Consider the following 24615-nt stretch of genomic DNA (forward strand, 5'->3'; position numbering starts at 1 on the left):
ATATATATATATATATATATATATATATAAGGAATAATTTTATATTTGGGTATACACCTTGTAGTATGCTGTTATGTTGTTTAAAGCCTGTTCACTGTTTGTAGCTACCTGATATCATCAACTGTATGGATATAAATGCCACTGGATTTACTTCAGGAATTGCTTCATGTCTGTAGAGTTTATATTATATGAGAAAAAGAGAAAAAAAATATAATTCATAAGATACTTTATTAATCACTACAATAGTTTTAACCTATCGTGCGTCGGCCCTTCTGGGTAAGATTGTGTACAAATAGTCGTGGTGCATGGTATGGAGATGTGCCTCATAAGGTGACTTGTCATAAGGTACCTCATTCTTTAATCTACATTTTGCTTATTTCGGTTTGAATACATTCTTCTATTTGCCTGTAGCAACTTGCATACAGGAGTTAGAATTCTCTTATAAAGAATAAACTGACTTCCAAGGAATCGAAAATGGAATAAATATAAAATAAATAAGTGAATCAAATACTATATTTTACACTGATAATGAAATACATTAAATAAAATCATAAAACACTAAAACAATCATGGATGACAATCATAGATGACATGAAACAGACAATCACAATCCAATTGTGGTTTCATGTTTTGTTTTTCTATATACATCAATTTACCTGTTTCATGTCCCCTTTCTTTTTTCTTTACCATTTTTCTTCACTCTCTCTCTCTTACCTGCTCTGTCTTTTTCCTTCTTTCTCTTACCCTGAAAACGTACGCCTTTTAAAATCTACCTGTCTATCTAAATTTGCATTGACTTGTATATTACTCCATTTCCATATATGTCAATTTATCTGTGTTTCTCTCATTCCACTCTTTTTTCTCTTTCCTTCACTATGTCTTTCTATTACCCTCTCCCTCTGCTTTTTTTTACTTTTGAGTCCCTTTCTGAATGTGATCACATTGTCGTTTACATTAGACATATTCAGATATGAAACATTGTAACAAACCAGTGCTGGCTATAATTTCTATAGAAAATTTGTAGCGATAACCTTAACATGTGATTTAATAGCACTACTAATACAGTAGGACACAGTATATACTCATAAAGCATTTAATATACTTTGTAGTATATTATGGTTGCATAATGAAATATGGTGTCTCTACAAGTAATTAATAAATTAATGGCATGTATCACATGAATATTTTGGTGAGAAAGTAAAGGGTTGTAGGAATTTCATACATACATCCATATTTAGATGAAGAAGAATAAAGTAGAAAAATGTACCTAATTTTTTTAATTGTGTCCACTTCAAAAGTCCATTCACCACCTTGTTTACCATCCTGGTCCTTGATATTCCACAAATGCACATTCTAAATAAACAGTAAAGAGTAATATTGTTCAAAAGACAATTGATACAAGAATAAACTTCTTATGAAAAATAATATGAAATATAAAAAATGTTACAAAGTTATTTTTATTGATTACCTCCTGGTCAATCCTGTTTAAACAAACCTCTAATAAAAGTATTCTAGCCTTGATCATTCTGTTCTTTTTTAGTAGTATGTGAGAATATATTTCTAACAAGTAACAATTTAGAGGTCTTCTCTGCTCTTCTGTATCAAGTTGTAATTGTTGAGTAGAGTTTATAATTTCTTATATTTATAACATTTTTATAATTTTCTAGAAAGGAGGTTATTATAATACGATGATCATAGAACATAATTATATCATTTGATTTCTTAAAATGAATGGTTGGAGAAAAAACATAAGCTGAGCAAAATTCTTACTCCTGGGTTTAGAAGGGTGAGACAGTGGAAATACTGGGAGCAGATGACACAAATACATTGGTTAGGTTCGGGTCTATGTTGTAGTGCAGAGGTCAGGGAACTTCTTTAACTAATTACCTCAAAATATATTTATTTACGCCAACATCACCCCCTTGATTTGAAAGGAAGAAAATAATAGATTCTTCGAATTCAAAAAGTTTATTGAATCTATTTATATGAATCTATTGGGCTGAGAAATAATTCATGAAGGCTTTGTTTTTTTACAAATCTAAAAATGCATGCAGAAATAAAAACACATTGGCAAAATGTTTTGTTATTTGAAAGAGAACTTTTAAATTTGAAAAAAAAACTCATGAATTAATCCTCAACCCAATATTTACATGTCCATTACATTGTATAGATGCAGTGTTACCAGAAGAAAAATTTCTGTCGTAACAAGGAACATGTTCTTCTATATGATTTTACTTATGTCTAATGAGTCTTCATTACCCCCAAGAATTTAATTTTTACCCCACTGGGAGTAATTTACCCCAGTTCGCCAACCCCTGATGCAGTGGAAACTATAGGCTACATCCTCATCAGATTAGTCAACTGAAGTATTGATAGTAGAAAATACAAAAATGACACAGCTCAGATGAATATGTAGCTGCATATGATCTGCTGTATAGAGGGGAGTATATATTAGTGGTTCACTAAACATATATTTACACAAACTATAGAATGTGGTTGACTGAATATATGGTCTATAGTTGTAAGAAACATGTACAGTTAATGGTTCAACATTCAGTTGTAATGTCTGTTTCATAGGTCTGATGTCAGACAAGTAATGTAGTGTGGTTTTAGAATATTTTTTTGCATAAATAGTTTATAATTGTGGTGTATGTGTTAAAGTACCCTTTCATAATACAATATGGCTACAACACTGATTAAGTTATTAATTCGTGGTGGTCAAAGTGAAGCTAATTTCTGTAAAATTTTGGAGATGTTGCTGTTAGTGGTCTTAGAAGTATGTTGTTCTCAGTTAATAAAGAGAGAAGACAAACCTTTCTTTCGTCATTGTTGTTAACTTGTATATAGCTGGGTAGAAATACTCTGTTTGGTTCCAGGACTAAACACTGGAATAAGAAAGAAAAAATATAATGATAATGATGATGACAATGATTATTATTTTTAACAAGCTATTAATTACTATCAATTGCCAGTATTTAGTTAAATATCTTAACATTTTAAGTTTGGACTCACTGTTCATACTCTGTCAGAAATTATTAGCTCTCTGTGTTTGTAAAAATTCGCCACCACCAGAGAGTCTTATGATATATACTGTTTGCATCTTCTCAAATGATGCAGGAATAGTTTCGAAATTGAAAAACACACTACATTGTTAACAAAAAAGGAAAGAGTTGAAGAATGCCAGGGAACTGAAATATCAGACTGGCAAACAATAAAATCAGTTGAGAAAAGACAGTGGTATAAGTATTTGGGAATACTAGAGGCAGATTAAATAAAACATGAAAAGATGAAGCAAATTACAAGTAGGGAGTATACAAGGAGAGTGAAGGAAATATTACAGAGACGGTTGAAATTAAAGAAATGGTTCCTGAAGTGATTAATTCAAGAGAAGCGCCAGTTATCAGATATAGAGCTAGAATTGTGGACTGGACAAAAGGGAAAATGCAGATACTTGACAGAACTAGAATGCTGCTTACTGTCATTGGGGCTCACCACCCAAAAGCTGATATTAACCAACTGTACAAGAAGAGAGACCAGGGTGAAAGAGGCTTAATTGGTGTGGAAGAGTGTGTGCAGATGGAATGAAACAACTTGTTACATTATTTACAGAACAGCACAGAAAAGCTAGTAAAGGTAGTGCTTAAAACAGATTGATGAGAAACCTTTGCATGGTCAGTTTTGGAAAGCCACAGATGTGGAACAAAATCCTGGGCTTGGTTGAAATATGAGCAAATGAAAAAAGAAATAGAGAACCTTATTATAGCAGTTGAAGATCAAGCATTGCAAACAAAACAACTTGAGAAAATATGAGTATGGGGATATGTGTTGATGAAATGTAGAGCATGTGAAATTTGGGACAAAATTATGGCACACATTGTTGCAGAATGCTCCAAGTTGGTCCAGGAAGAATATAAGAAGTAGAGACATGATGAAACTCAGAAAATTCTACACAGGAAGCTTTGTCAGAAACAGTGAAGCAGGAAGTACAAGTTATAATTAGCTGATAGAAAGAGTACTTGAGTTAAAAACACAAGATTTTGTGGGATTTTCCAACGTAAATGGATATGAAGATAATAGGAAAGGAAAAGTAAATTTGCTTACTGATTGATCCATCATGGCCATTTGATTCCAGGATTGTGAAGAAAGCAGATGAATCGAGAATACCTTAGTAGATAAAGCAATGAAGGATATGAAGAGAGGGAAAGCCCCCAGCCCATCAGGAATCACTGCTGAGATGCTTAAAATATCTGGTGGTGTGTGTTATGGTCTAGTCACTCATATTGTAAATCAGGTGGTTCATGAAGGAGTCATACCCAATGACTGCTGTAGTAGTACCTTAGTCAACTGCTACAAAGGTAAAGGTGATGCCTTAGATAGAAATAATTACAGAGGTATCAAACTGTTCGATCAGGTGATGAAAGTTACGGAGAGAGACAAAGCTCAACTAATTAGGGAGAGAGTTAGTCTTGATGAGATTCCATTTGGTTTTCTGCCAGGGAGAAGCACCACTGATGCTATATTTCTGGTAAGGCAGCTGCAGGAAGAATACAGAGCCTCTGTACTTGGCTTTTGTTGACTTGGAAAAAGCCTTTGACAGGGTCCTCCAATCCCTATCTAGTGGTCAATGCAGAAACTAGGGATAGACGAATGGTTTGTCAGAGCTGTACAGTAACAGTACCTGTAAGGCAAGGGTTAACCTAGTAAAAACCAAAGTCTTAGTAAGAAGGAAGGCAAACAAATCACAAATCCCTTCAAGTAGATTACCTTAATCAATCTGTGTAAAAGGCATAGGTAGAAACTCCATAAGTTGCACCTACTATAAGCTTTGGACACATAAAAGGTGCAGCAATATCAGAAGAAGGTTAACAAGGAGAATAGCTTTTGTGTGTGGAAGATGTGGCTGTGTGGTAAGTAGCTTGCTTACCAACCACATGGTTCCGGGTTCATTCCCACTGCGTGGCACCTTGGGCAAGTGTCTTCTACTATAGCCTCGGGCCGACCAAAGCCTTGTGAGTGGATTTGGTAGATGGAAACTGAAAGAAGCCCGTGATATATATGTATATATGTGTGTATGTGTGTCTGTGTTTGTCCCTCCAACATCGCTTGACAAACGATGGTGGTGTGTTTACGTCCCCGTAACTTAGCGGTTCGGCAAAAAGAGACCGATAGAATAAGTACTAGGCATCCAAAGAATAAGTCCTGGGGTCGATTTACTTGACTAAAGGCGGTGCTCCAGCATGGCCACAGTCAATTGACTGAAACAAGTAAAAGAGTAAAAGAGTAAAAGAGTAAGTACAATAAACACTGAAAATGTACAGAAAATAGACTCCATCAACTGCCAGCGGGGTAAGCTAGAGGTAGTATAAAGCTTCAGTTATCTAGGTGACCAAGTTAGTAGCAGAGGTGAATGCTCTGAGAGCATTGCTGTGAGAATAAGATTAGGCTGAGATAAGTTCAGAGAACTCCTACCCCTGCTGGCAACAAACAGCCTCATTTTCAGTGTGAACGGCAGATTGTATGATGCCTGTGTGTGAACAGCTTTGCTATGTGGCAGTGAAACATGGGCTGTGACAACGAGGACATGCATAGGCTTGAAAGAAATGAAGCCAGTGTATTTCACTGGATGTGTAATGTCAGTGTGCATGTTTGACAGAATGTAAGAATCTTGAGAGAAAAGTTAGGCATAAGAGACATCAGATGTGGTGTGCAAGAGATGACTGCACTGGTATGGTTATGTGACGTGTATGGATGAGAACAGCTGTGTAAAGAAGTGCCGATCTCTAACTGTGGTGGGAACCTGTGGTAGAGGTAGACCCAGGAAGGCATGGGACGAGGTGGTGAAGCATGATCTTCAAACTTTGGGCCACACAGAGGTAATGACTAGTGATTGAGTCCTTTGGTGATATGCTGTGCTTAAGAAGACTCATCAAGCCAATACTAGTTGTGGCCAATACCAGTGTCACATAACTGGCCCATTTAAAAGCCAGCCCAGATCAAACTGTCCAATATGGACAACGGATGTTAAATGATGATGATGATTAATTAAACAAACTGTTTAAAAAAAAAGCTATTAAAGTTCATAATAAATATAATATTGTAACAACAATGAGGAGAGCAACAAAAGAAGGAAAGAAGAGAAAAATATACAGAGAAAAATACAAGCATGTTCAGTTAATGATATTTCTGAATTTGGTACCCTTCACTGTATACCATGAAAGATTTCACTTTGTCAAATCAATCAACTTCATTTTCACTAAAATACTAAAAGTCAAAATAAATCAGCTCATATACACAACATTTCAGTTAGTTGAATTTTCTGCTTTTCTGATTATCTTCAGATGGTATGCACATGTGGTTACCTAACACCAACTGATACTCTCATAAAGTGTAAAGGAAAGATTTATATATCAGCTTAAGTGACACTATTTATTATTAATCAGTTAGCAATTTCTACTAATGTTTTTAAGCCATAAATCAGATATAAGAGAAAATATATGCCATATGTAAACTACTCTTAGATAAAAGAGACAGTAAAAGATAATCAATATAAATCAGAAAGTGAACTAAAGACACAGAAATGCCCCTCCAAAAATACAGATGATAATAAAGCGTCAGTACATGCACCAATGAGTCATATTAATGCAACTATGAACATACCTATGTATAAACATACAAAACAAAATGAAAGTCTCAAAACAGTTGTTATATGTTCATGTCTATGTGTATGTGCAGGTATGTGCATATATGAATACATCTTCATTATTAGTACTATTTTGTTAAGCGCATCTAGTAAACAGTATGAACTGTGAATAAAGTGAATAAGCACAGTATGTATCACTGCGCTATACATACACATTTGTAAACATGCCAAGTAAATAAACACGTAGAATCATAATAACGTCTTCAATGAGTTGTTTATTGTCTCAACACAAACCAAGGAATACATAACATGGTGGCAGTGATAAATACTTAATCAAAAACCGTGCCTTTACAACAACAAAACAGAAACGCAACAAGCCTGAAATTTAACAAACTGAATATTGCTTTGTCTTCGGACACACATGAGGATCCGAAATGGTGGCCCCTGTCGCCATACAGATGAATTTACATCCAACCATGAACCAAGATGCCAATGATATCATGGAAGCATTCAAGAAATTCAAACAGAAAAGTCAATTGGCTTTCAAAAGCTTCCTGAAAGGTACAATTGCCAATGAAAAGATAAGCTACATCCTTTTATGGATGGGAGAGAAGGGTTTAGACCTATTCAATGGTTGGGACATGTCAGAATCAGATTGCTGTAATCAAGACACACTTTTAGAGAAATTTGAAAGACACCTAGAGCCCATAAAAAAACCATAAAATTCATAGGTACAATTCCAGGGCCTGAAACAAGACCCACAAGAAACGACTGACAACTTCCTGTCCTGACTAAAGAATGTTTCCAAGAAATGCAGATTCAAGAACAAGGACAAAAGGATTGTTGATCAACTCATATGGGGGCATGCTCATAAAGAAGTTCAAAACTCCCTCGTAGGTAAGGATGCTCTCCAGTTGATAGAAGCAGTAGACACTGCAAGAGCATTTGAAGCCACTACAAAACAAATGGCCTTACTTACCTTTCAAACAAACACAATAGGCAGCAGTGTAGATATTGTATCTAGACATAGGATGAAACACACCCACAAGCAAAGAACATGCCAGTACTGTGGTACAGAGCATGAGTTCAATGTCCAGAAGAAATGTCCTGCATTCGGTACACACTGCAAAGCATGTGGAAAGCCCAACCACTGGGGGAAAATGTGTAGACTAACAAATTCTCACAAATACACGCCCCAACTTTCAAAGAGGAGTGGAAGAAGAAAAGAGATATACATGTCCAACAACAGGAACAAAACACCTCAGAGTGTACAAGAAATGTACATGAGATGGGAAATGACAACTGGAAAAAAAAATGAGGTATACACAACAATACAAATCCAAAAGAAGTCAGGCAAGAAAAGAATAAACATTGACCTAAAGCTAAAGATTGACACTGGAGCCCAGAGTGATATCTTACCTGTCAACATCTACAAAAAGATGTTCCTAGAACACATGACACAAGAGGATAAAGTCAAAGAAGGAATCCTCACACCAAGTGTTGTAATCCTAACTGCATATGGAGGTACCAGGATTCTACAACTGAGCAAAACAACCATTACAGGGACTCACAAAGGAAGAAAAATCAAGTTTTCTTTTTATGTCACAAGAACAGCAGGACTCGCAATTCTTGGACTTAATACCTGTTAAAAGCTCAATATTATGGCAATCAACAGTGAAGTGAAGGCAGTTCCAAGCAGGATTGTCACAGATATGCCTATCAAAGATCGACCATCAATCAGACATAAAGATGAACTGATGAGCATGTACCCAGAATGTTTTGAGAAATGTCGATGCCATATAACAGTCGACCCCAATGCCAAACCAACTGTTCACCCACCTCGCCATGTTCCGCTAGAATTAAGAGAGAAGCTGAAGGCAGAGTTGGACAGAATGGAAAAAAAACCCTAAATAATCACCAAAGTGACACGACCAACTGACTGGGTGAATTCAATTGCAATTAAAGAAAAATGGTACCCTAAGAATATGCCTTGACTCCAGGGATCTGAACAAGACATTAAAACGAGATTACTATCCAATTCCAACCCTTGAAGAAATCACACCATCATTAGCTGGATCTAAAATATTCAGCAAACTGGATGCCAGTAAAAATAGACAAAGAATCATCCATGCTCACTACCTTCAACACACCATTTGGCAGATACAGATTTGACCAACTCCCATTTGGGTTGAGCCAAGATGTCTTCCAGCATCAAGTAGATGAGACCTACCGAGGCTGTAAGGAAGAAATCGTGATAGCGGACGATATCCAAGTGTATGGCAAGGATGAGATCACACATAACTACAATTTACATGAAGCTATGGAGAAAATCCAACAAGTAGGTATCAAACTCAATGCAGACAAATGTGTGATCAAAGCAAAAGAGTGCAAATTCTTTGGAATGATATACTCTGCAGAGGGAGTGAAACCAGACCCCGCGAAAGTGGAAGCCATCAGTGACATCAAAGAACCTAAAGATAAGAAGGAACTCAGAAGCCTCTTAGGACTCACCCACTACATGGGAGCCTTCATACCCAAGCTCGCCGATCACAGTGCAAATCTCCAAGAGCTAATGAAAGATGACATAGAGTTTGATTGGTGTGCTTCATACACACAGGATTTCAATACAATCAAAAAGCTCATCAGCAAGGAGACAACTCTGCAGTACTATGACAGACACAAACCAGTAACACTCCAAGTTGATGCTTCTATGAGAGAAGTTGGCGCAGCATTGATACAAGAAAGTAAACCTATTGCATATGCCTCGAAAGCTCTCTCACCCACAGTGATAAGGTATGCAAATATAGAAAGGGAACTCCTGGCAGTAGTCTATGGCTATGAAAAGTTATACGTATATATGAATACATCTCTATTGTTAGTACTGTTTTGTTAAGCGCATCTAGTAAATAGTATGAACTGTGAATAAAGCGAATACGCACAGTGTATCACTCCGTTATACATACACGGTTGTAAACATGCCAAGTAAATAAACACATAGAATCATAATAACGTCTTCAATGAATTGTTTATTGTCCCAACACAAACCAAGGAATACATAACAACAGTAAAACATGGTGTTTTGAATGAAACATCTAACAGTAGCTTTTCTGGTAAGTTCAAGAAAGGTAAGCTAAAATATGTTTATGCATGTGAGTGCACTCACACTCACAGAGAAACACACATATTTATACTCTTATACAGAAAAGTAGCAACTAAAGTAATTACTTTCATTTCCCTACCTCATTTATTTTTCAGATATATTCTGACTGTTGTCTGATTAAGGCTTTGTCCATTCAGGTTTTGTTCAATATAATAAGATAAAATAAGTTATTTCTGAATCACATTTTTAAAAAATTGTAAATCACGAGTTTAACTTTCTGACTTATTTACTTCTACTGATGATGTAAAATTGTTTGTCTTTCATTAAGTTTACAATAGTAGATATGCTAATAACATACAGCATGCAAGATAGAAGTTTAAGTAGAATGAGTAACTTAACAATATCAGTACTCATATTTTATTTTCATTATCATAAATATTTCTCACCTACCTTTTCTCTCACATCAAAAAAAAAGTAAAAGTACAAAAATCATGACAAAATGAAATTGGTAAACACTGGAACTGTGTATGCAGGAGTTGGACAAACTAATGGAAACACCTAGCATCATAGCATCATAATTTTGAAAAAACTATAAAACTGTCAAAAGCTTGTTTATTTTTATGCTTTTTGATTTATTATTTGTTTCGCTAAAATTGCTGTTTGTTTTCAGATATCATTAGAAAAAGGTAATTAAAATGACAGATCTATCGGACTTTCAAAGAGGTCAAATTGTTGGTGCTCATATGGCAGGTGCTAGCATAATGAAAACAGCTGAAATGTTTGGTGTATCAAGAAGTACCGTCTCAAAAGTAATGACAGCCTTTGAGAAAGAGGGGAAAACCTTCTTATCAAAACAAAACTCTGGAAGAAAATCAAAACTTTCAGATAGGGACTGTCAGACTCTTATATGAATTGTTAGAAAGGATCACAAAAGTACAACTCCCAAAATTACTGCAAAGCTTAATGACCACCTCGAGAACCCAGTTTCCATAAAAACTGTTCGCTAGGTGCTGCACAAACCCGGATTTCACAGGAGGACTGTAATCAGAAAACTACTACTTTCAAAAACAAACATTGCAAAACATTTAGAGTGGAGTAAAACCCTACAGAATTGGTCCCTAGAGCAGTGGAAGAATGTTATTTTCTCGGACGAGTTATCCTTTACCTTATTTTCGACCACTGGCTGAATATACATGTGGAGACAGCCAAAAGAAGCATTTGACCCAGACTGCCTTCTTCCAACTGTTAAACACGGAGGAGGATCTGTGATGATCTGAGGGGCTATATCTTGGAAACCCACTGGCCCAATGGTTTCCCTTCATGGTAGAATTAATAGTCAAAACTGTTTAAGCATTTTATCTGATCAAATTCATCCTATGGTTGCAGAACAGTTTCCAGAGGGAAACACACTCTTTCAGGATGATAATGTACCAATTCACACAGCTTAAGTTGTTACTGAATGGTACGAGGAACATTCAAGTGAAGTTGAACATCTTATCTGGCCACCACAGTCCCCAGATCTCAATATTATTGAACATTTATGGTGCATTTTAGAAAAGCAAGTAAGGAGTCAATATCCTCCACCATCATCACTACAAGAACTAGAGACTGTTTTAGCTGAAGAATGGACAAAAATTCCTTTGGAAACAATTCAAACTTCTTACGAGACCATACCTCGTAGAATTCAAGCTCTAATTACTGCCAAAGGTGGTCCTACCCCATATTAAAATAAATTTGTTTGAAATTTTAAGGTGTTTCCATTATTTTGTCCAACCCCTGTATTTCTCTACATGGGCTATTGTTGAGAACCCTACTAACAATGAAGATATAAAGGAAGTTTCCAGAAATTATGACTGTCAGCAGCTTACTGCTCAAATTAAATGAAATGAGAATTTTCCTGATCCTTTAGTTTAGATTAAGTTTTTATGAAGCAGCTCAGCAAGCTGATGAATACTAAAAACAACGGATAAATGAAAACAAATGACAATAATGCTCCTGCAGAATTAGTAGATTCACTAGTGGCTCACATTGAAAGACGAATGATACCAAGAATACAGAGACAAACAATTTTACAACATCCTCAATAGAAGTAAATAAGTCAGAAAAGCATAAATGCTGTCAAAAGTTGATACACAAACAGCAAACAAGGTACCCCCACCGGAAATTACCAAAACTAAAATAATTGAATCAACTTTAATCTCATTAATGGTACACGCAGACATGGAAGAAGTAGGAAAAACTTCAGATATGCTCATAATAAGCTTTGTTATGAGTAGAAAATTGTCTTGTGACTATTATTGTTTGTAATAGCTAACTTCAATACATTCTTGCTCTTTAACAGTTACTCTCACTAGCTATGTTGATGATATCAAAATATCAAAAGCAAAGGTCCAGATAATATCAAGGACCTAGAAAAGGATCTCAACTTGATAAACAGGTGGGTTGATAAAAAGAATGCAATTCAATGTTGGAAGGTTCCAAATAATTCTCAACTTTCTCCCATCATGATTGTAACTGAAATATACAGAATAAGATTTTGTACAAGACTTGGGAACTATACTGAGTAATAAAAAAAACTAAAGCATCAATAATGTGCAGATGAGGGGAAAGAGAGATACTGAGAACATTTAGATCAAGAGAAAAAGAAATGATCTGATTCTGTGAAAGGTACTTGTTCTCAGTTACCTGAATTATTGACATGGCCACCTCACAGTATTTAGCTCATTATGGAATTTGAAGCAATCTGATCCAACGCAAAAAAAACCCCTCTTCTATGCATCATCTGAACTACTAGAAGGGGTTGAGACTTAAAATTTTAAACTTTGGGGTGAAGAAGAGATATACAATAATATGAATGCAGATCATAGAAAGCATGAGATGGTGGAGTTAGCTTTGCTATCAAAACAACTTACTTGAACAAATAGATAGTCCACACAGCATAAGCAATTGCACTATGAAACTTCAATTCCGACTCTATGTGGATGGTATGCATCTGTTTTCTAAGTTTATGTTCCAATTCACAGAAACAGTACAAAATGTAGTCATTACATGAGTCCCAAAAGCATGAAAAGTTGAAAATCCTTAGTTACTTTAACACAGATGAAAGTAATCATGAGAACTTGAATGTGCTTGGCCACTTCAGCATTGGAAATGTAAATAGCAATGGTTTATTCTTACTTTAACTTTGTTCAGAATTGAATTTCACAATCAGTTACACCCTTTTCCATCAAAACCTAAAACAAAGTCACATGGATGCATCTAAGGTCTAAACTAGTCACTCATAAAGATGATATTTAAGATCTTTATCATGTACATCTTCTACAGAACATGTAGTAATGAATAACATACCAATCCCAAATTGGTAGGAGGAAAGCTCAAACTTCAAATTCAGAAAAAAGGTCCATATGAATGGGGTAAACACACCTAAATATATCAATGTAGCTACACTGATACAACAAGACATTTAAAAAACTGCATTCAATAAATTTGCTGATCTTAGCTTTAATGCTTCCTGGAAAACATTTATGACTTTATGATTCTTCTTGAATGCATGCACATCAGTTTTCAAAGAATACATAGAGATCAGTTTCATGGTAATAATGTGGTATGAAACATACTCTTTGTCAATCTCTGTCAGACCCAAATCTACAAAATTAACTGAGTGCATTGAAAGGTCTTTCAAAGCACAGATTTTAGATCAGAATGAGTTTAAATCCTCTTGAGAGGTGACTTTTTTCATTAAGATGTTGTTTGTGTTCATCTTTCTCTATACAACTTGTGGCTTAAAAGCCAACTTGTTTATACTGGCATACATGCATGTGGTTATCAGCTGGTTGGTAACTACACATGTGTGTGTATGTGCATGTGCAGGTATGTGTGTGCATGTCTGTGCACGTATGTGCGTATATATATGTATATATGTATGTTTCTTTACTCTTTGTTTTAATTATTTTAATTTTTCCTACAAGAGCTTTTCTCTAACAAAGAAACAAATTCATCACTAGAATTTTGATAGCATTAGCAATAAGTATTACATGTTGAACATTAGAAAAGTTTTGCATAATTTTTACTGTTCCACTTACAGATTGTATTTGTAATGTGTGAGTCAACCTTCTTCGTCTGAAAATCCGAGCTTTTGAAGATAGTCACTTAAACATTTATTAACATAGTGAAGTACACCAATAACTATAGGTACAAATGTGAATTTACAATAAGGTACAGTAGCTACATGCTCAAACCAATTGTTCATCAATATTCTTCTCACTGATTTTGAAAGACATATGCACATAGTAAAACAGTTGACATCTATAACTGCATATGATCCTTCTTTTGTCCCAAAACAAATATGTTCACACTTGGAAGAAAATTTGATGAGAATGTTCTACCTATTTCTTTGTTTTGATGTTTTGATGTTTTAATTCAATAAAAGAGGCATTGTCTATATTTATCATGATGCAGTTTTTCCTCTGGAAGATACTGGATATTGTTTAAGCAACATGTCTGTGTATAAATATGTACGAATGTGTATGTATATATAATCATTTATGCCTAGAAAGCTGCTGGATATAGCAATGAAATGACTAACAGGAATGTATACGTAAATGCTGAGTAAAACCTGGTGAGAAACTTACCATAAATATTAACTATAGTAGATGTTAATGTCACTTCATGCACTAATACAATGCTGCAACACTCATGCATAGTGTAAAACCAACAGTAAAAGGACGATAGTGACTGAACCCATAAAACTGAAATGGATTGTGTAGTGCCAAGAGTCACAACACTCCCTGTGAGAACAGACTTGACCAAATAATTATAAATAGTAGCAGTCTGAGTGAGAGACAGAGTAAGCGTTAATCACAGGAAGTTGTAAGGTGTCATTTTGGTAGTTTGTTGGAATATCATTTGGTGGTTCATGTATAGTTCGTGGAGAGTTTGCTGGATTGTTACATTGTTGTTACTCTGCTTCATAATCTGTTTCATTGTTACTACATGGTTATAGTGTAAAAAAAGTATCATCATAACAATTGGTAATACAACAATTTTGGTGACAAGTAACTACATTACAATAGATTGATTGTCAAAATAATATACTAATCAAAATATAGCACAGACCAAAAAAAGTTCACAAAAACTTAATGGCTGATCAATGCATGATTATACTAACTCTAGTCAGAAATATGACTTTCATTTACTTTATCAACCTCTAAAGAGATGAATGTCAATCTTAATGGAGTTTATAAGGTACAGGACAAATCAAAATAACAGTATTCTAATACTTCTCCACCTTTTTTTGTATTAAGTTTAGGAGTGATGTACTGAATGCTTAACTTAAATATTTTTTAAGAAACCATTCTAGTGTATCTTTCCTTGAATCACAATATAACAATTATTTGTAATTTCAGAAATAACTCACTAATTCACAAGAAATAACATACCGGAAATTGAACAAAAGTTACAACTTCTTCCACTGCATCAACAAAAAATTCCATCCAGAAATGAAATTGCTGTAAAGAAATAACAGTAGATAAGCAGACATTTTAATTTCATTTTGACAACAATTTTAGATATTTAAGAAATAGTACGTGGTAATTAATGTTTTTTTTTTCTCTAGTGTATTAAGTAAGCCTAATATTTTTAGCAAATTAACTACACTATGAGAACTGTTAATGAGACTTGGCATTAATAGATAAAAAAAAAAAACCTACCGTCATTTCAGATTTTGAGTAATTACTTGGATCTGGTTCTGATTTCCGAAACTTGCTAATTAGCTTAATATTGCCAATGGTAGACTTTAGGTACCTGTAGTTGAGATAATGATAATAATTTTTTTTTTTTTTTTTTTTTTTTTTTTTTATTTTGGCTACAAAGGCAATAAATTTCAAAGACCTGCTACAAAATGAAAAAAACACTTATAAATGGGATGAAATGCCCAAAACAAAGATGACCAGCCAAGTCAAATGTGTACCCCATAAATTTTTAATATCTTTCAATAGCAAGTGTTTTCTCTTTGTTATAAATCCCTTCATCTACACTAAACTAGTTAGTGCACAATAACCTTTCTCTAAGTAGAATGATCAAGCAGCCCCTATGTGGTCACTTAACCTGACAAAAATACCTTTTAAATCTTCCTGAGATCACACCTTACCATCTTAGATGAGGACACTTTTAATTATATACTACACTATTTCTAAAAAAGTGACAAAGGAACAATTATGTCTTCTTAATCAGGACCAATTCAAACTAACCAACAACAATCTTTCTGTAACTTACTAGACGGTAGCACTTTCTCTTCCACTTTAAATGGCCCTAGAAAAAATTGAGATTTTATTCAAAAAGTAAAAGACTTGCTCAAGATCCTACCAAATGACACCCATACTATCTCTTTTTCTCTGGCCAACAGACAGAAAAAAAACAACCTGGATTCCCTTGATATGTAAGTGGCAGAGCTTTACAATGGATTTGGTATATAATGCAGAAGCTGCATGTTGACCTCATTAGATCTGCTGGGAAGTACATATGTCTGTGCAGCACTGGCAGCACACCCAGGAAGCAGTGCAAATCTCTTTGGCCCACATTTTTAACCCTCCATGAATTTATCAATAATGACCAACCTGGTTGTGTCTTTCTGCAACACAGCCGGCCACTCCTTACTTTACACAACATAAAATTAACCTAGTCTTCTGTCTATTGTAATAAATATCTTCAAAAACAAGAGGTAGCAAGCTTTGCATGTAACTATGAAACTCTTAGAACAGATCATCTAAAACTTGGAATTTCTTCTTCTATAACTACTCAGCTGTTCCTGTATCTCACATTTATTATTGGCTTTTAGCTGCAGTTTTTTTTTTTTTTCACAATGAGTAGGACCATCATCAAAGGACTGAAATCCACACCTCCAGCATACCACTTAAAAAAGTGATAAAGTGTCGCTGAAAAACTGCAAGTATCTACTTGGAATCAGATACAAACTGTCGCTATTATTCCACAACACACTACTGCCACTCAGGCTCACTAAGTGGTGTTTGTTTCTTAGCATGCAAAAGCATGTGCCTTACCTTAAATGGCACAACCACTGTACTTCAAACCAAAGAAACAGTTGAGAAACATTCTAGTTACCAACATGTTTGATATAGTGCCTTTCCAAACATTTCCTACTGACTCTCACTCAAATCTGGTATTTTCTCTCATTAATTCTTCATTATTTTCTCTGAACGAAGACCCACTAATTCTTGTTTATGGTGCCATTATCATGTCTGACTGATCTGCCAATTTGATCTTTGTAAGTTTTCCATGCAGTGAATGATGCATTCAACTTTCAATAACCATGTCTTGTTCATGTGCCTTGTAAAGCTGACAAGACAGATCACAAACATGCAGTCTGTTTAGCCAACTAACCAAAACTGTGGTTACCCTACACTATCGTTATCCGCTGACATAACAAAAACACTACCTAAATATGATCTGGATGATCCATTCAGGAAATCCAGGTGATAACTATGTGACAGTTGTAATTTCCATCCCTCCTAACTACTCCTACACTATTTCAATGAACGTTTAAAATATTTTTCCAGTTGCCCACTCAAGAAAGTTTCCAGACCCCTGAAGAAATCTAACAATCTGGCCTAAGTCAGGACATAAATACCCACCAATCACAAGGTGGTATCTCGTCAATACTTGACTGGATGGCCAGTTTTGATTATACTTCTCATTTTGGATCCTACCACCTAATATCGCTTAATGAGAAATAAAAGAATGGTAAGAAAAGGTCATTGCATAAAAAGTATTACTCAAGAAAATTAGTCAGATATGCCATTAGCACAAAAAATAAAAAAAGATTAAGTTATAGTGTTATATTTAATTCCATGAACTTCAAAAAGATAAATATAAATAATCATGTCACAAAGAAAAGAAACACTAGCTCAATGGCTAATCATTAATCAAAGTATGAACTTTACCTTACCGGTGAAGACACATCTCAGTCAGGCAAAATAAACATCCATTGAAAGCTGAATTATGTCTCAAATGGAAAAGTATTTGAGACATAATTCAGCTTTCAATGGATTCAGCACTAAGTAAATATACCATGACGTATATGAGAAGCTATGCAATTGGGTTTTCTAAGATACTTGCCAAAATAATAAGCAAATATTTCACTGAGCTTATGTTATCTTTTTCTAACAGCATAAGTATTTTAAACAAGATTTTTGACATTTGTAGTATTAAATATATTTATATTAACTTAACTATGTCACTGAATGTTGTGTTGCTATATAGGTGTTGATGTCTTTTCAACGATGGTACTAATGATATGGTGTTATGGTTGAGGTATTGGCAACAAAAAAGGATCCTCTGCTCTTCTGAGGCTTTTAGAAAGTCAATGCTATGCTTGTAACAATTAGATCTGCCCTCCGCCACAACATGCAAGTTGCAAATGATGGAAATGAGTTGGGAAATATTTTCCAGATTCCCTTATTGATCAAAACTTTATCAACATTGATCCCCAGTCAGTCCTCTTGGAAAAACTTTTACAACTTAGTCCCTTTATATTACTACTGCAGTCACCATCCACCAATCCACAGGTGGCAGCACATTAATCACCATCAATTTGATAATGCTCTTTAAGTGGGCAAGGACAAATATTTCAATGACACATGGGACAAAGTACTTTTGTACCTTCTGTACACAGCACTTCTATTAACCCACGGTACATTTTGTCTTGCATGGCACTCAATTGTACTACATACCTTCAAATACATTTCCACTTGAGACATAGTTTAATTTTCAACGGGTGTTTATTTTGCCTGACTAAGATGCTTCTTTTGTTCATTGTTATACTTTTGTTGCGAAGTGGGGAGAGGTGGTCATTTTCTCTTTTCATCAAATAACTGTTCCATTTCAAAAAAATATTTGAAATAAATATGAAGCAATGAAATAACTAAAGAGAGAGGAAATGGTCGGCACATATAACAAAAGCAGAGATAGCAAGGATTGGTACAAAGAGAAATGTTAATGATTTCTCTAGATGATTCTAAAAAGACAAGATGGTCACAGCTTGAAGATCTGTAAACATTGGTTTGCCTGATCAAAGTTAATATAAAGCTAAACAATAACACTATATTGCCACCAATACCACCAGCAGTTGCACAAGTGATCAAGGCTGTGAACATGACTAATGATACTGTAAACAACAATGGCAAAAGTAGCCACAATAGTTTTACTACCAGCAAAGTAGTAGCATAATCAAAATTACTAGCAGGAGTGGCTGTGTGGTAAAAAGCTTGCTTCTGCACATCAAGTTCGCTTCTTGCAGCTAAACAAGGAAGACGTGGTTTTTAATGCTCCATCTTGTGAAGAATAGTGAAAGCGTCGAGGTAGGTGTTTTTGTCCATTTGAAGCTGGGTGGGATTTAGTGGTCGTTTTAATTTTTATCAGTAAATTCTGCCCAGCTCTGGGGCAATTTCACCTACTCTTGGCGTTTTTTTTCTTGTTGCTTGTGTCCGCAAGCAAAAGTTGTTGTTTTTTTTTGGGGGGGGGGGCGTATCCTCGCCTGAAAAAAAGAAAAAGTTGAACTTTTATTTTTGTACTTGTTCTGGTTGAGGTGTTCCAGCTTCATTTTTTTTACTAAAAAGGCCTGGAGTACATTGTGGCCTGGAGAAGTTGTTTTTTATTCACTCTAAGTGAATAATTGTGGAAGTTCCAGTGTGTTCCAGTCGTGTGGTTCCAGGTTCAAATAGTAGGCCGGAGTACCTAGTGGCTGAAGGAATTTTGTTCCTCCTCACATATTGTGGGAGGAAGCTGATAAGAGCCTGGGTGTGTGGGCTGCTGCCCAGGATAAATCCCCAGTGGATAGAAGAGAGTGTTTGCAGGGGTCTGGGTGGCAGCAATTCCAGGCTCTTGAGTGTCAAAATGATGCTTGTAGCTGATTGGGTTGGGGCAAAAGCTGTTTTGACCCTTTAGATCCAATCAGATAAAGACCTTATTTTTCCTGATTTTTTGAAGATGACCGGGTCCAGGTACCCAGTGATACTTGAGGGATGCCCTCCCACCCAAGTGTCACCTGTGCCTGGAGCCTGGCCATATCGGGAAGAACTGCCCCCAGGGCCGTGGTAAGGCATTGGAGCAGGAAAAAGAAAAGGTGCCTGCCGCCTCCCCCCCACTGGAGGGGGAGACGGTGGAAGTCGTGGAGAAGGTTGCCTCCATGAAAAAAAGAAAGTGGAAGAAGGTGAGCAACAATGGTTGCTCATCGAGGGATCCGCAGGTTGCAGGAAATGAGGTCCTTCCAGTTAAACCAACAGAGGCCCCTGCTCCCGCAACCCCAAAGAAAAGAAGAAGGAGAACTGGGACATGGCCGGTGGATGTTGATGCAACACCGGCATGTCCTGATGCTTCATCAGTGGGAAGGGTGTCACCGATGAAGCAGACTGAGGCTCCTCCCCACTGTCAGTGGGACAGTGATTGCATTGTCTTCTACCACAGAGGAGGGGTTGTGGAGTGCTTCCTGGATGGCATACTGGACCGCGAACGGTTAGAGTCCAGGTGCCTGGACTATCCAGAGTGGCCTCCACAGGTGTACGCAGAGGTTCTGAGCAACACAGAGTTGTTCAAGATAATGGCCTCCTTTAGAAAGGAAGATTTTCAATTCCTTGGAATAGGCCTCAATTTGTCGCAGCAGGCTTGCCTGTGGGCGGCAAAAAAGTTGCTCGGGGAGGAAGTTTAAGAGGCTTAAGCGCCTATTCATTGATTATTAAATCATGTTATTTTGATTGCTTGATTTGATTTGATTTGATTGTACGTAATCTGAATTGTAAAAGAACAGTGATTTCGAGGGGTTTTCGGTCGGCGGGTGCCGAATACCCCTCCCATTTATAACATTCGCATTTTGTCATTTCTCATTCATTAATGTAAATGTCCAGCCCGCTTTGCTTCCATGTAAGGGCTTCATGGCCAATTTCCATGAAATAAAGAAGCTTGCTTCCGAACCACATGGTTCCAGTTTCAGTCCCACTGCATGGCACTTGGGCAAGTATCTTCTTCTATAGCCTTGGGCCAACCAAAGCCTTGTGAGTGGATTTGGTAGACAGAAACTGAAAAAAGCCCATAATATGTGTGTGTTTGTCTCCCCACCATAGCTTGACAACCAATGTTGGTGTATTTATGTCCCTATAGCTTAGCAGTTCGGCAAAAGAAACCGATAGAATAAGTACTAGGCTCACAAAGAATAAGTCCTGGAGTCGATTTGTTCAACTAAAGGCAGCGCTCCAGCATGGCCGCAGTCAAATGACTGAAACAAGTAAAAGAATAAAAGAAAAGAATAACCACCTGCCAACACCAACATCACAACAGAAGCAGTAACAAAAATGGCAAGACAGCTGACTCATGTACAAGAGTGATCAGCGAAAAATAGATCCAGATCTTGCTCAATTTGAAAGAATATTTAAAACAGTAATTTGAAATCAACACAAGGTAGCTTTCTCTCCAGCAGTAGGAACAACAGTGATGATGACATTGTTCCAAGTTGGATTGGCTTCAAAAAGAATCTCCAGTACACTATCAATCAATGCATCTCAATTCTGTGTCATCACTCAGTAAAAGCTAGTGTTCAAATCTTCCTAGACATAACTGTACTGCAGATAACTTATGACATTTTTTTCACAGCAATCTCTTTGATGTTCAGCTCTTTTCCCATTTTACATCTGTTCAACCTTTTACTCAATAAACATTTTGCATTCAACTCATACTTTGTTAATTGTTGTACTACAAACCATCTATCTTCAATGCCAACATTTCTCTATTATGTAGTATCACATGTTTCTAAAAAATGTAACAAATTAAAAGAATTGTTATCAGAAATAATCTCTGAAAATAAACTTCCATAAAACCAGTATATCAGTATTGAGATTCAAATAAAACATCTTGCTTAGACTGACAGAACATTTTCCAAAAAAGTATGTAAAGCAAACAAAGAAAAATGTAACAAAGTATGCATAAAAAATAATAGAAAAAAATACTTTACCAATTTGGAGGATTCAATCTAAACATACACATGGCAGCTTGAGACACTTTTGCATAGTTTTCACCAAGTACACTCATCTCAAAGAATGTTGCTACATCCCAGTAATCAGCGAGAGATTCAAAACCCCCCTTCTGACCAATCAAGTGATTTAAAGTAAACCCTAGAAAGAAAATATTTGAATAGCATTATTAGAGTTATGGTAACAATGTATTATCAGGGCTAAATCAAGATATCAGCAACTGGTGAAATACCTGATTGCCAAGTATTTGAGGTGAGCTTGTCATCTATTAAGAATCTTCAAAATTTGAAAATAAATACACCAAATTATTTTAAATGAACTGAATTGAACACCTAGATAAATAACAAAGTAATAATATCAATCGTATAATATATTGTTAAACTAAATTTAGATCAGAGTTTGGATTAGAACTCTATACAGTAGCAAAAATAATACTGTACCATATCATAATAGTTAGTGAAAACCCTCAGGAATTGCTAAAATTAATAAAATTCCAAAATTTCTTTAAAAGGCTAGTAACAAACTAATCCCTAGATGTAGAAAATTTCTTCTCACTCACACAGAAAGTATGAAAGCATTAGCACCCCCTAAGATACCGCAAATAATTAAGTTACTGTCATTAAAAAGTGTAACACACCGATCACTATAGTTGTCATAATGAATTGTGAAAGAATAAATTCATCACAATTTTATTTTTCTACACTAAGTAATTAATACAAGACTTGTCAACTATCAGTGTTTTCGTAATCAATTTGAAAATCCATTGCACGAGTGATTAGCCCATTCAATTTCACCAGCTTTACCTGTTTCCATCTCTCATGACGAGGACGAGGGGTTGGGCTTTGAATATTAGGGAGAAAATATTTAAGAAAAAGTGGAAGTGGATTGGTAGCACAATTAGAAAAGACACACCAAATGTAGCGAAAAGTGCTTTACAGTTGAATCCGGATGGATATAGAGAGAGGGCTAGGCCTAAGAATTCGTGGCATAGATCAACACAAGGGGAACTAGAGAAAGGGGGACATTCATGGCAGAGTATAAGTACAGAAGCGAAAAATTATGCGACATGGAATTCAATTATAAGTGGCCTATATTCCGCGTTAGAGGGTTAAAGGCAAGAAGAAAAAAACACTAAGTAATGGCTGATAAGTCTAACTAGTTACAAGGAACAAAGCCTAATATTAGCATTGTACCTAACATAAATTTATAATAAATTATAATGAAATGTGAATACATATTTACACTGAGCAAATTTTATCATATTATTAAATGACACCTATAAGTACACAGCAAAGTACCCCATGACTATATGTCCCTGTCAAAAATAGATTCTAGAAAGCATTTCACTTTCTTACCTACCTATTTTCTTGAGTTCCTGACTCATTTCCATTGTTTCACCTGATATTACGAGTAGAGTTGATAAATTTATCCCAGCATATTCATTAGGATGTACTTCAAAACCTTTCCTATACCTAGAACAGAAAAATATGAATTATCAATCTTCGGCTTTAAATAATATTAGAAATCAAAAAAGAAGACTGTAAATGTAGACGAGGAATTATGTACGTTATTTACATTTGACGAATATTTGTCCTCATCTTGTTTGTTGTTAACACGTTTTGGCTGATATATCCTCCAGCCTTAATCAGGTGTCCTGGGTTTGAAATTTTCCCAAAACACCTGATGAAGGCTGGCGGGTACACCAGCCAAAACATTGTGTTAACAACAAACAATATGAGGACAAATATCCGTCAAATGCAAATAATGTAAATAATGTGTAAATGTAGAGTTTCCAATATATTTTTGGATTACTCATTCCAAAGTAAAATATAAATTTATTTTCACTTCAAAGGAAGAAAAGTTATGGAAATAAATACTCCTCATTTTGTTGAAAAAAAAATTAGAATATACGACATGGATTTGCCGGATTTCAAAGAATTATTTTTACAGAAATTTTTGCTAGAGACATGAAGGAATAGAAATCTTAATTACTCTTCAGACATTTTGATTGAAACAGAAACAACTTACAAAATAAATCTGCAATGCAGGATAAATCTATATCATATCATGGGTGTGTCAACAGCATGAAATAACCCGAATATCTATCACCAACAAATGCACTAGTATAATGTATCAGATAAGATTTAAGTTGATTAATCAAAATAAAGCTAAAATCAGTTAAATAGATCATATAGATCAAAATATATTCCACTCAGTGCTATTTACTTGATTATACATATATATCTATGACAGAAAGACAGGTAAAAAAAAAGCAGAGAATGAGTATACATGTGTGTACACATGGATACGAAACATAAACATGTACAAAAAATTTGGGTGGGCAACAAGCTTATACACATGCACTCACAAAGATACATACATACATACATATATAATATAAACAGCAGTTTGCAATGTTTCACCAAAATAGAGAATTATAATTGTCACTAAGTGTGACTAGGGTGTTAGGAAACATCTACATTACTAGAAATAACAGCTAAACCATTCTAATACTGTAGTTAATGCACATGAATGAAAACATATACACTAACAGGGGCCCGTGATTATCTGAAAAATGCTGATTGAGAATTATATTTGATCCTTTATATTGAACACTCAATATTTCATCTACATTCAATACTTTATTTCATGGTGCCATCTATTTTTATTTTATTTTATTTTATCTTATATTATATATTGTATATTATATTATATATTGTATATTCCATATTCTATATCCCACATTGGTTCTGCAGGAATATAAATAAAACATAAAAAACAGACAGTGTTGGAACTTTTTTAAACAAAATAATATATATATATATATATATATATATATA

General features: G+C 35.3%; 1 protein-coding gene across 1 annotated transcript in view; it reads right to left on the reverse strand.

Moving 5' to 3' along the window:
• Window positions 1-23267, reverse strand: part of LOC106882224 (mitogen-activated protein kinase kinase kinase 15) — a 91116-nt gene extending 67849 nt beyond the window's left edge. Inside the window, exons 1-6 of the mRNA XM_052978403.1 lie at window positions 23135-23267; window positions 21757-21916; window positions 15449-15542; window positions 15179-15247; window positions 2814-2885; window positions 1268-1353 (exon numbers count right to left, since the gene is read on the reverse strand). Coding sequence (XP_052834363.1) covers window positions 1268-1353; window positions 2814-2885; window positions 15179-15247; window positions 15449-15542; window positions 21757-21916; window positions 23135-23165 — 512 coding nt within the window. The 5' untranslated portion in view covers window positions 23166-23267. The remainder of the gene's footprint in view (window positions 1-1267; window positions 1354-2813; window positions 2886-15178; window positions 15248-15448; window positions 15543-21756; window positions 21917-23134) is intronic.
• Window positions 23268-24615: the final 1348 nt, after the last annotated feature.

The sequence above is a fragment of the Octopus bimaculoides genome, chromosome 2, assembly GCF_001194135.2.
Source record: "Octopus bimaculoides isolate UCB-OBI-ISO-001 chromosome 2, ASM119413v2, whole genome shotgun sequence".
In the NCBI taxonomy this organism is placed as follows: domain Eukaryota; kingdom Metazoa; phylum Mollusca; class Cephalopoda; order Octopoda; family Octopodidae; genus Octopus; species Octopus bimaculoides.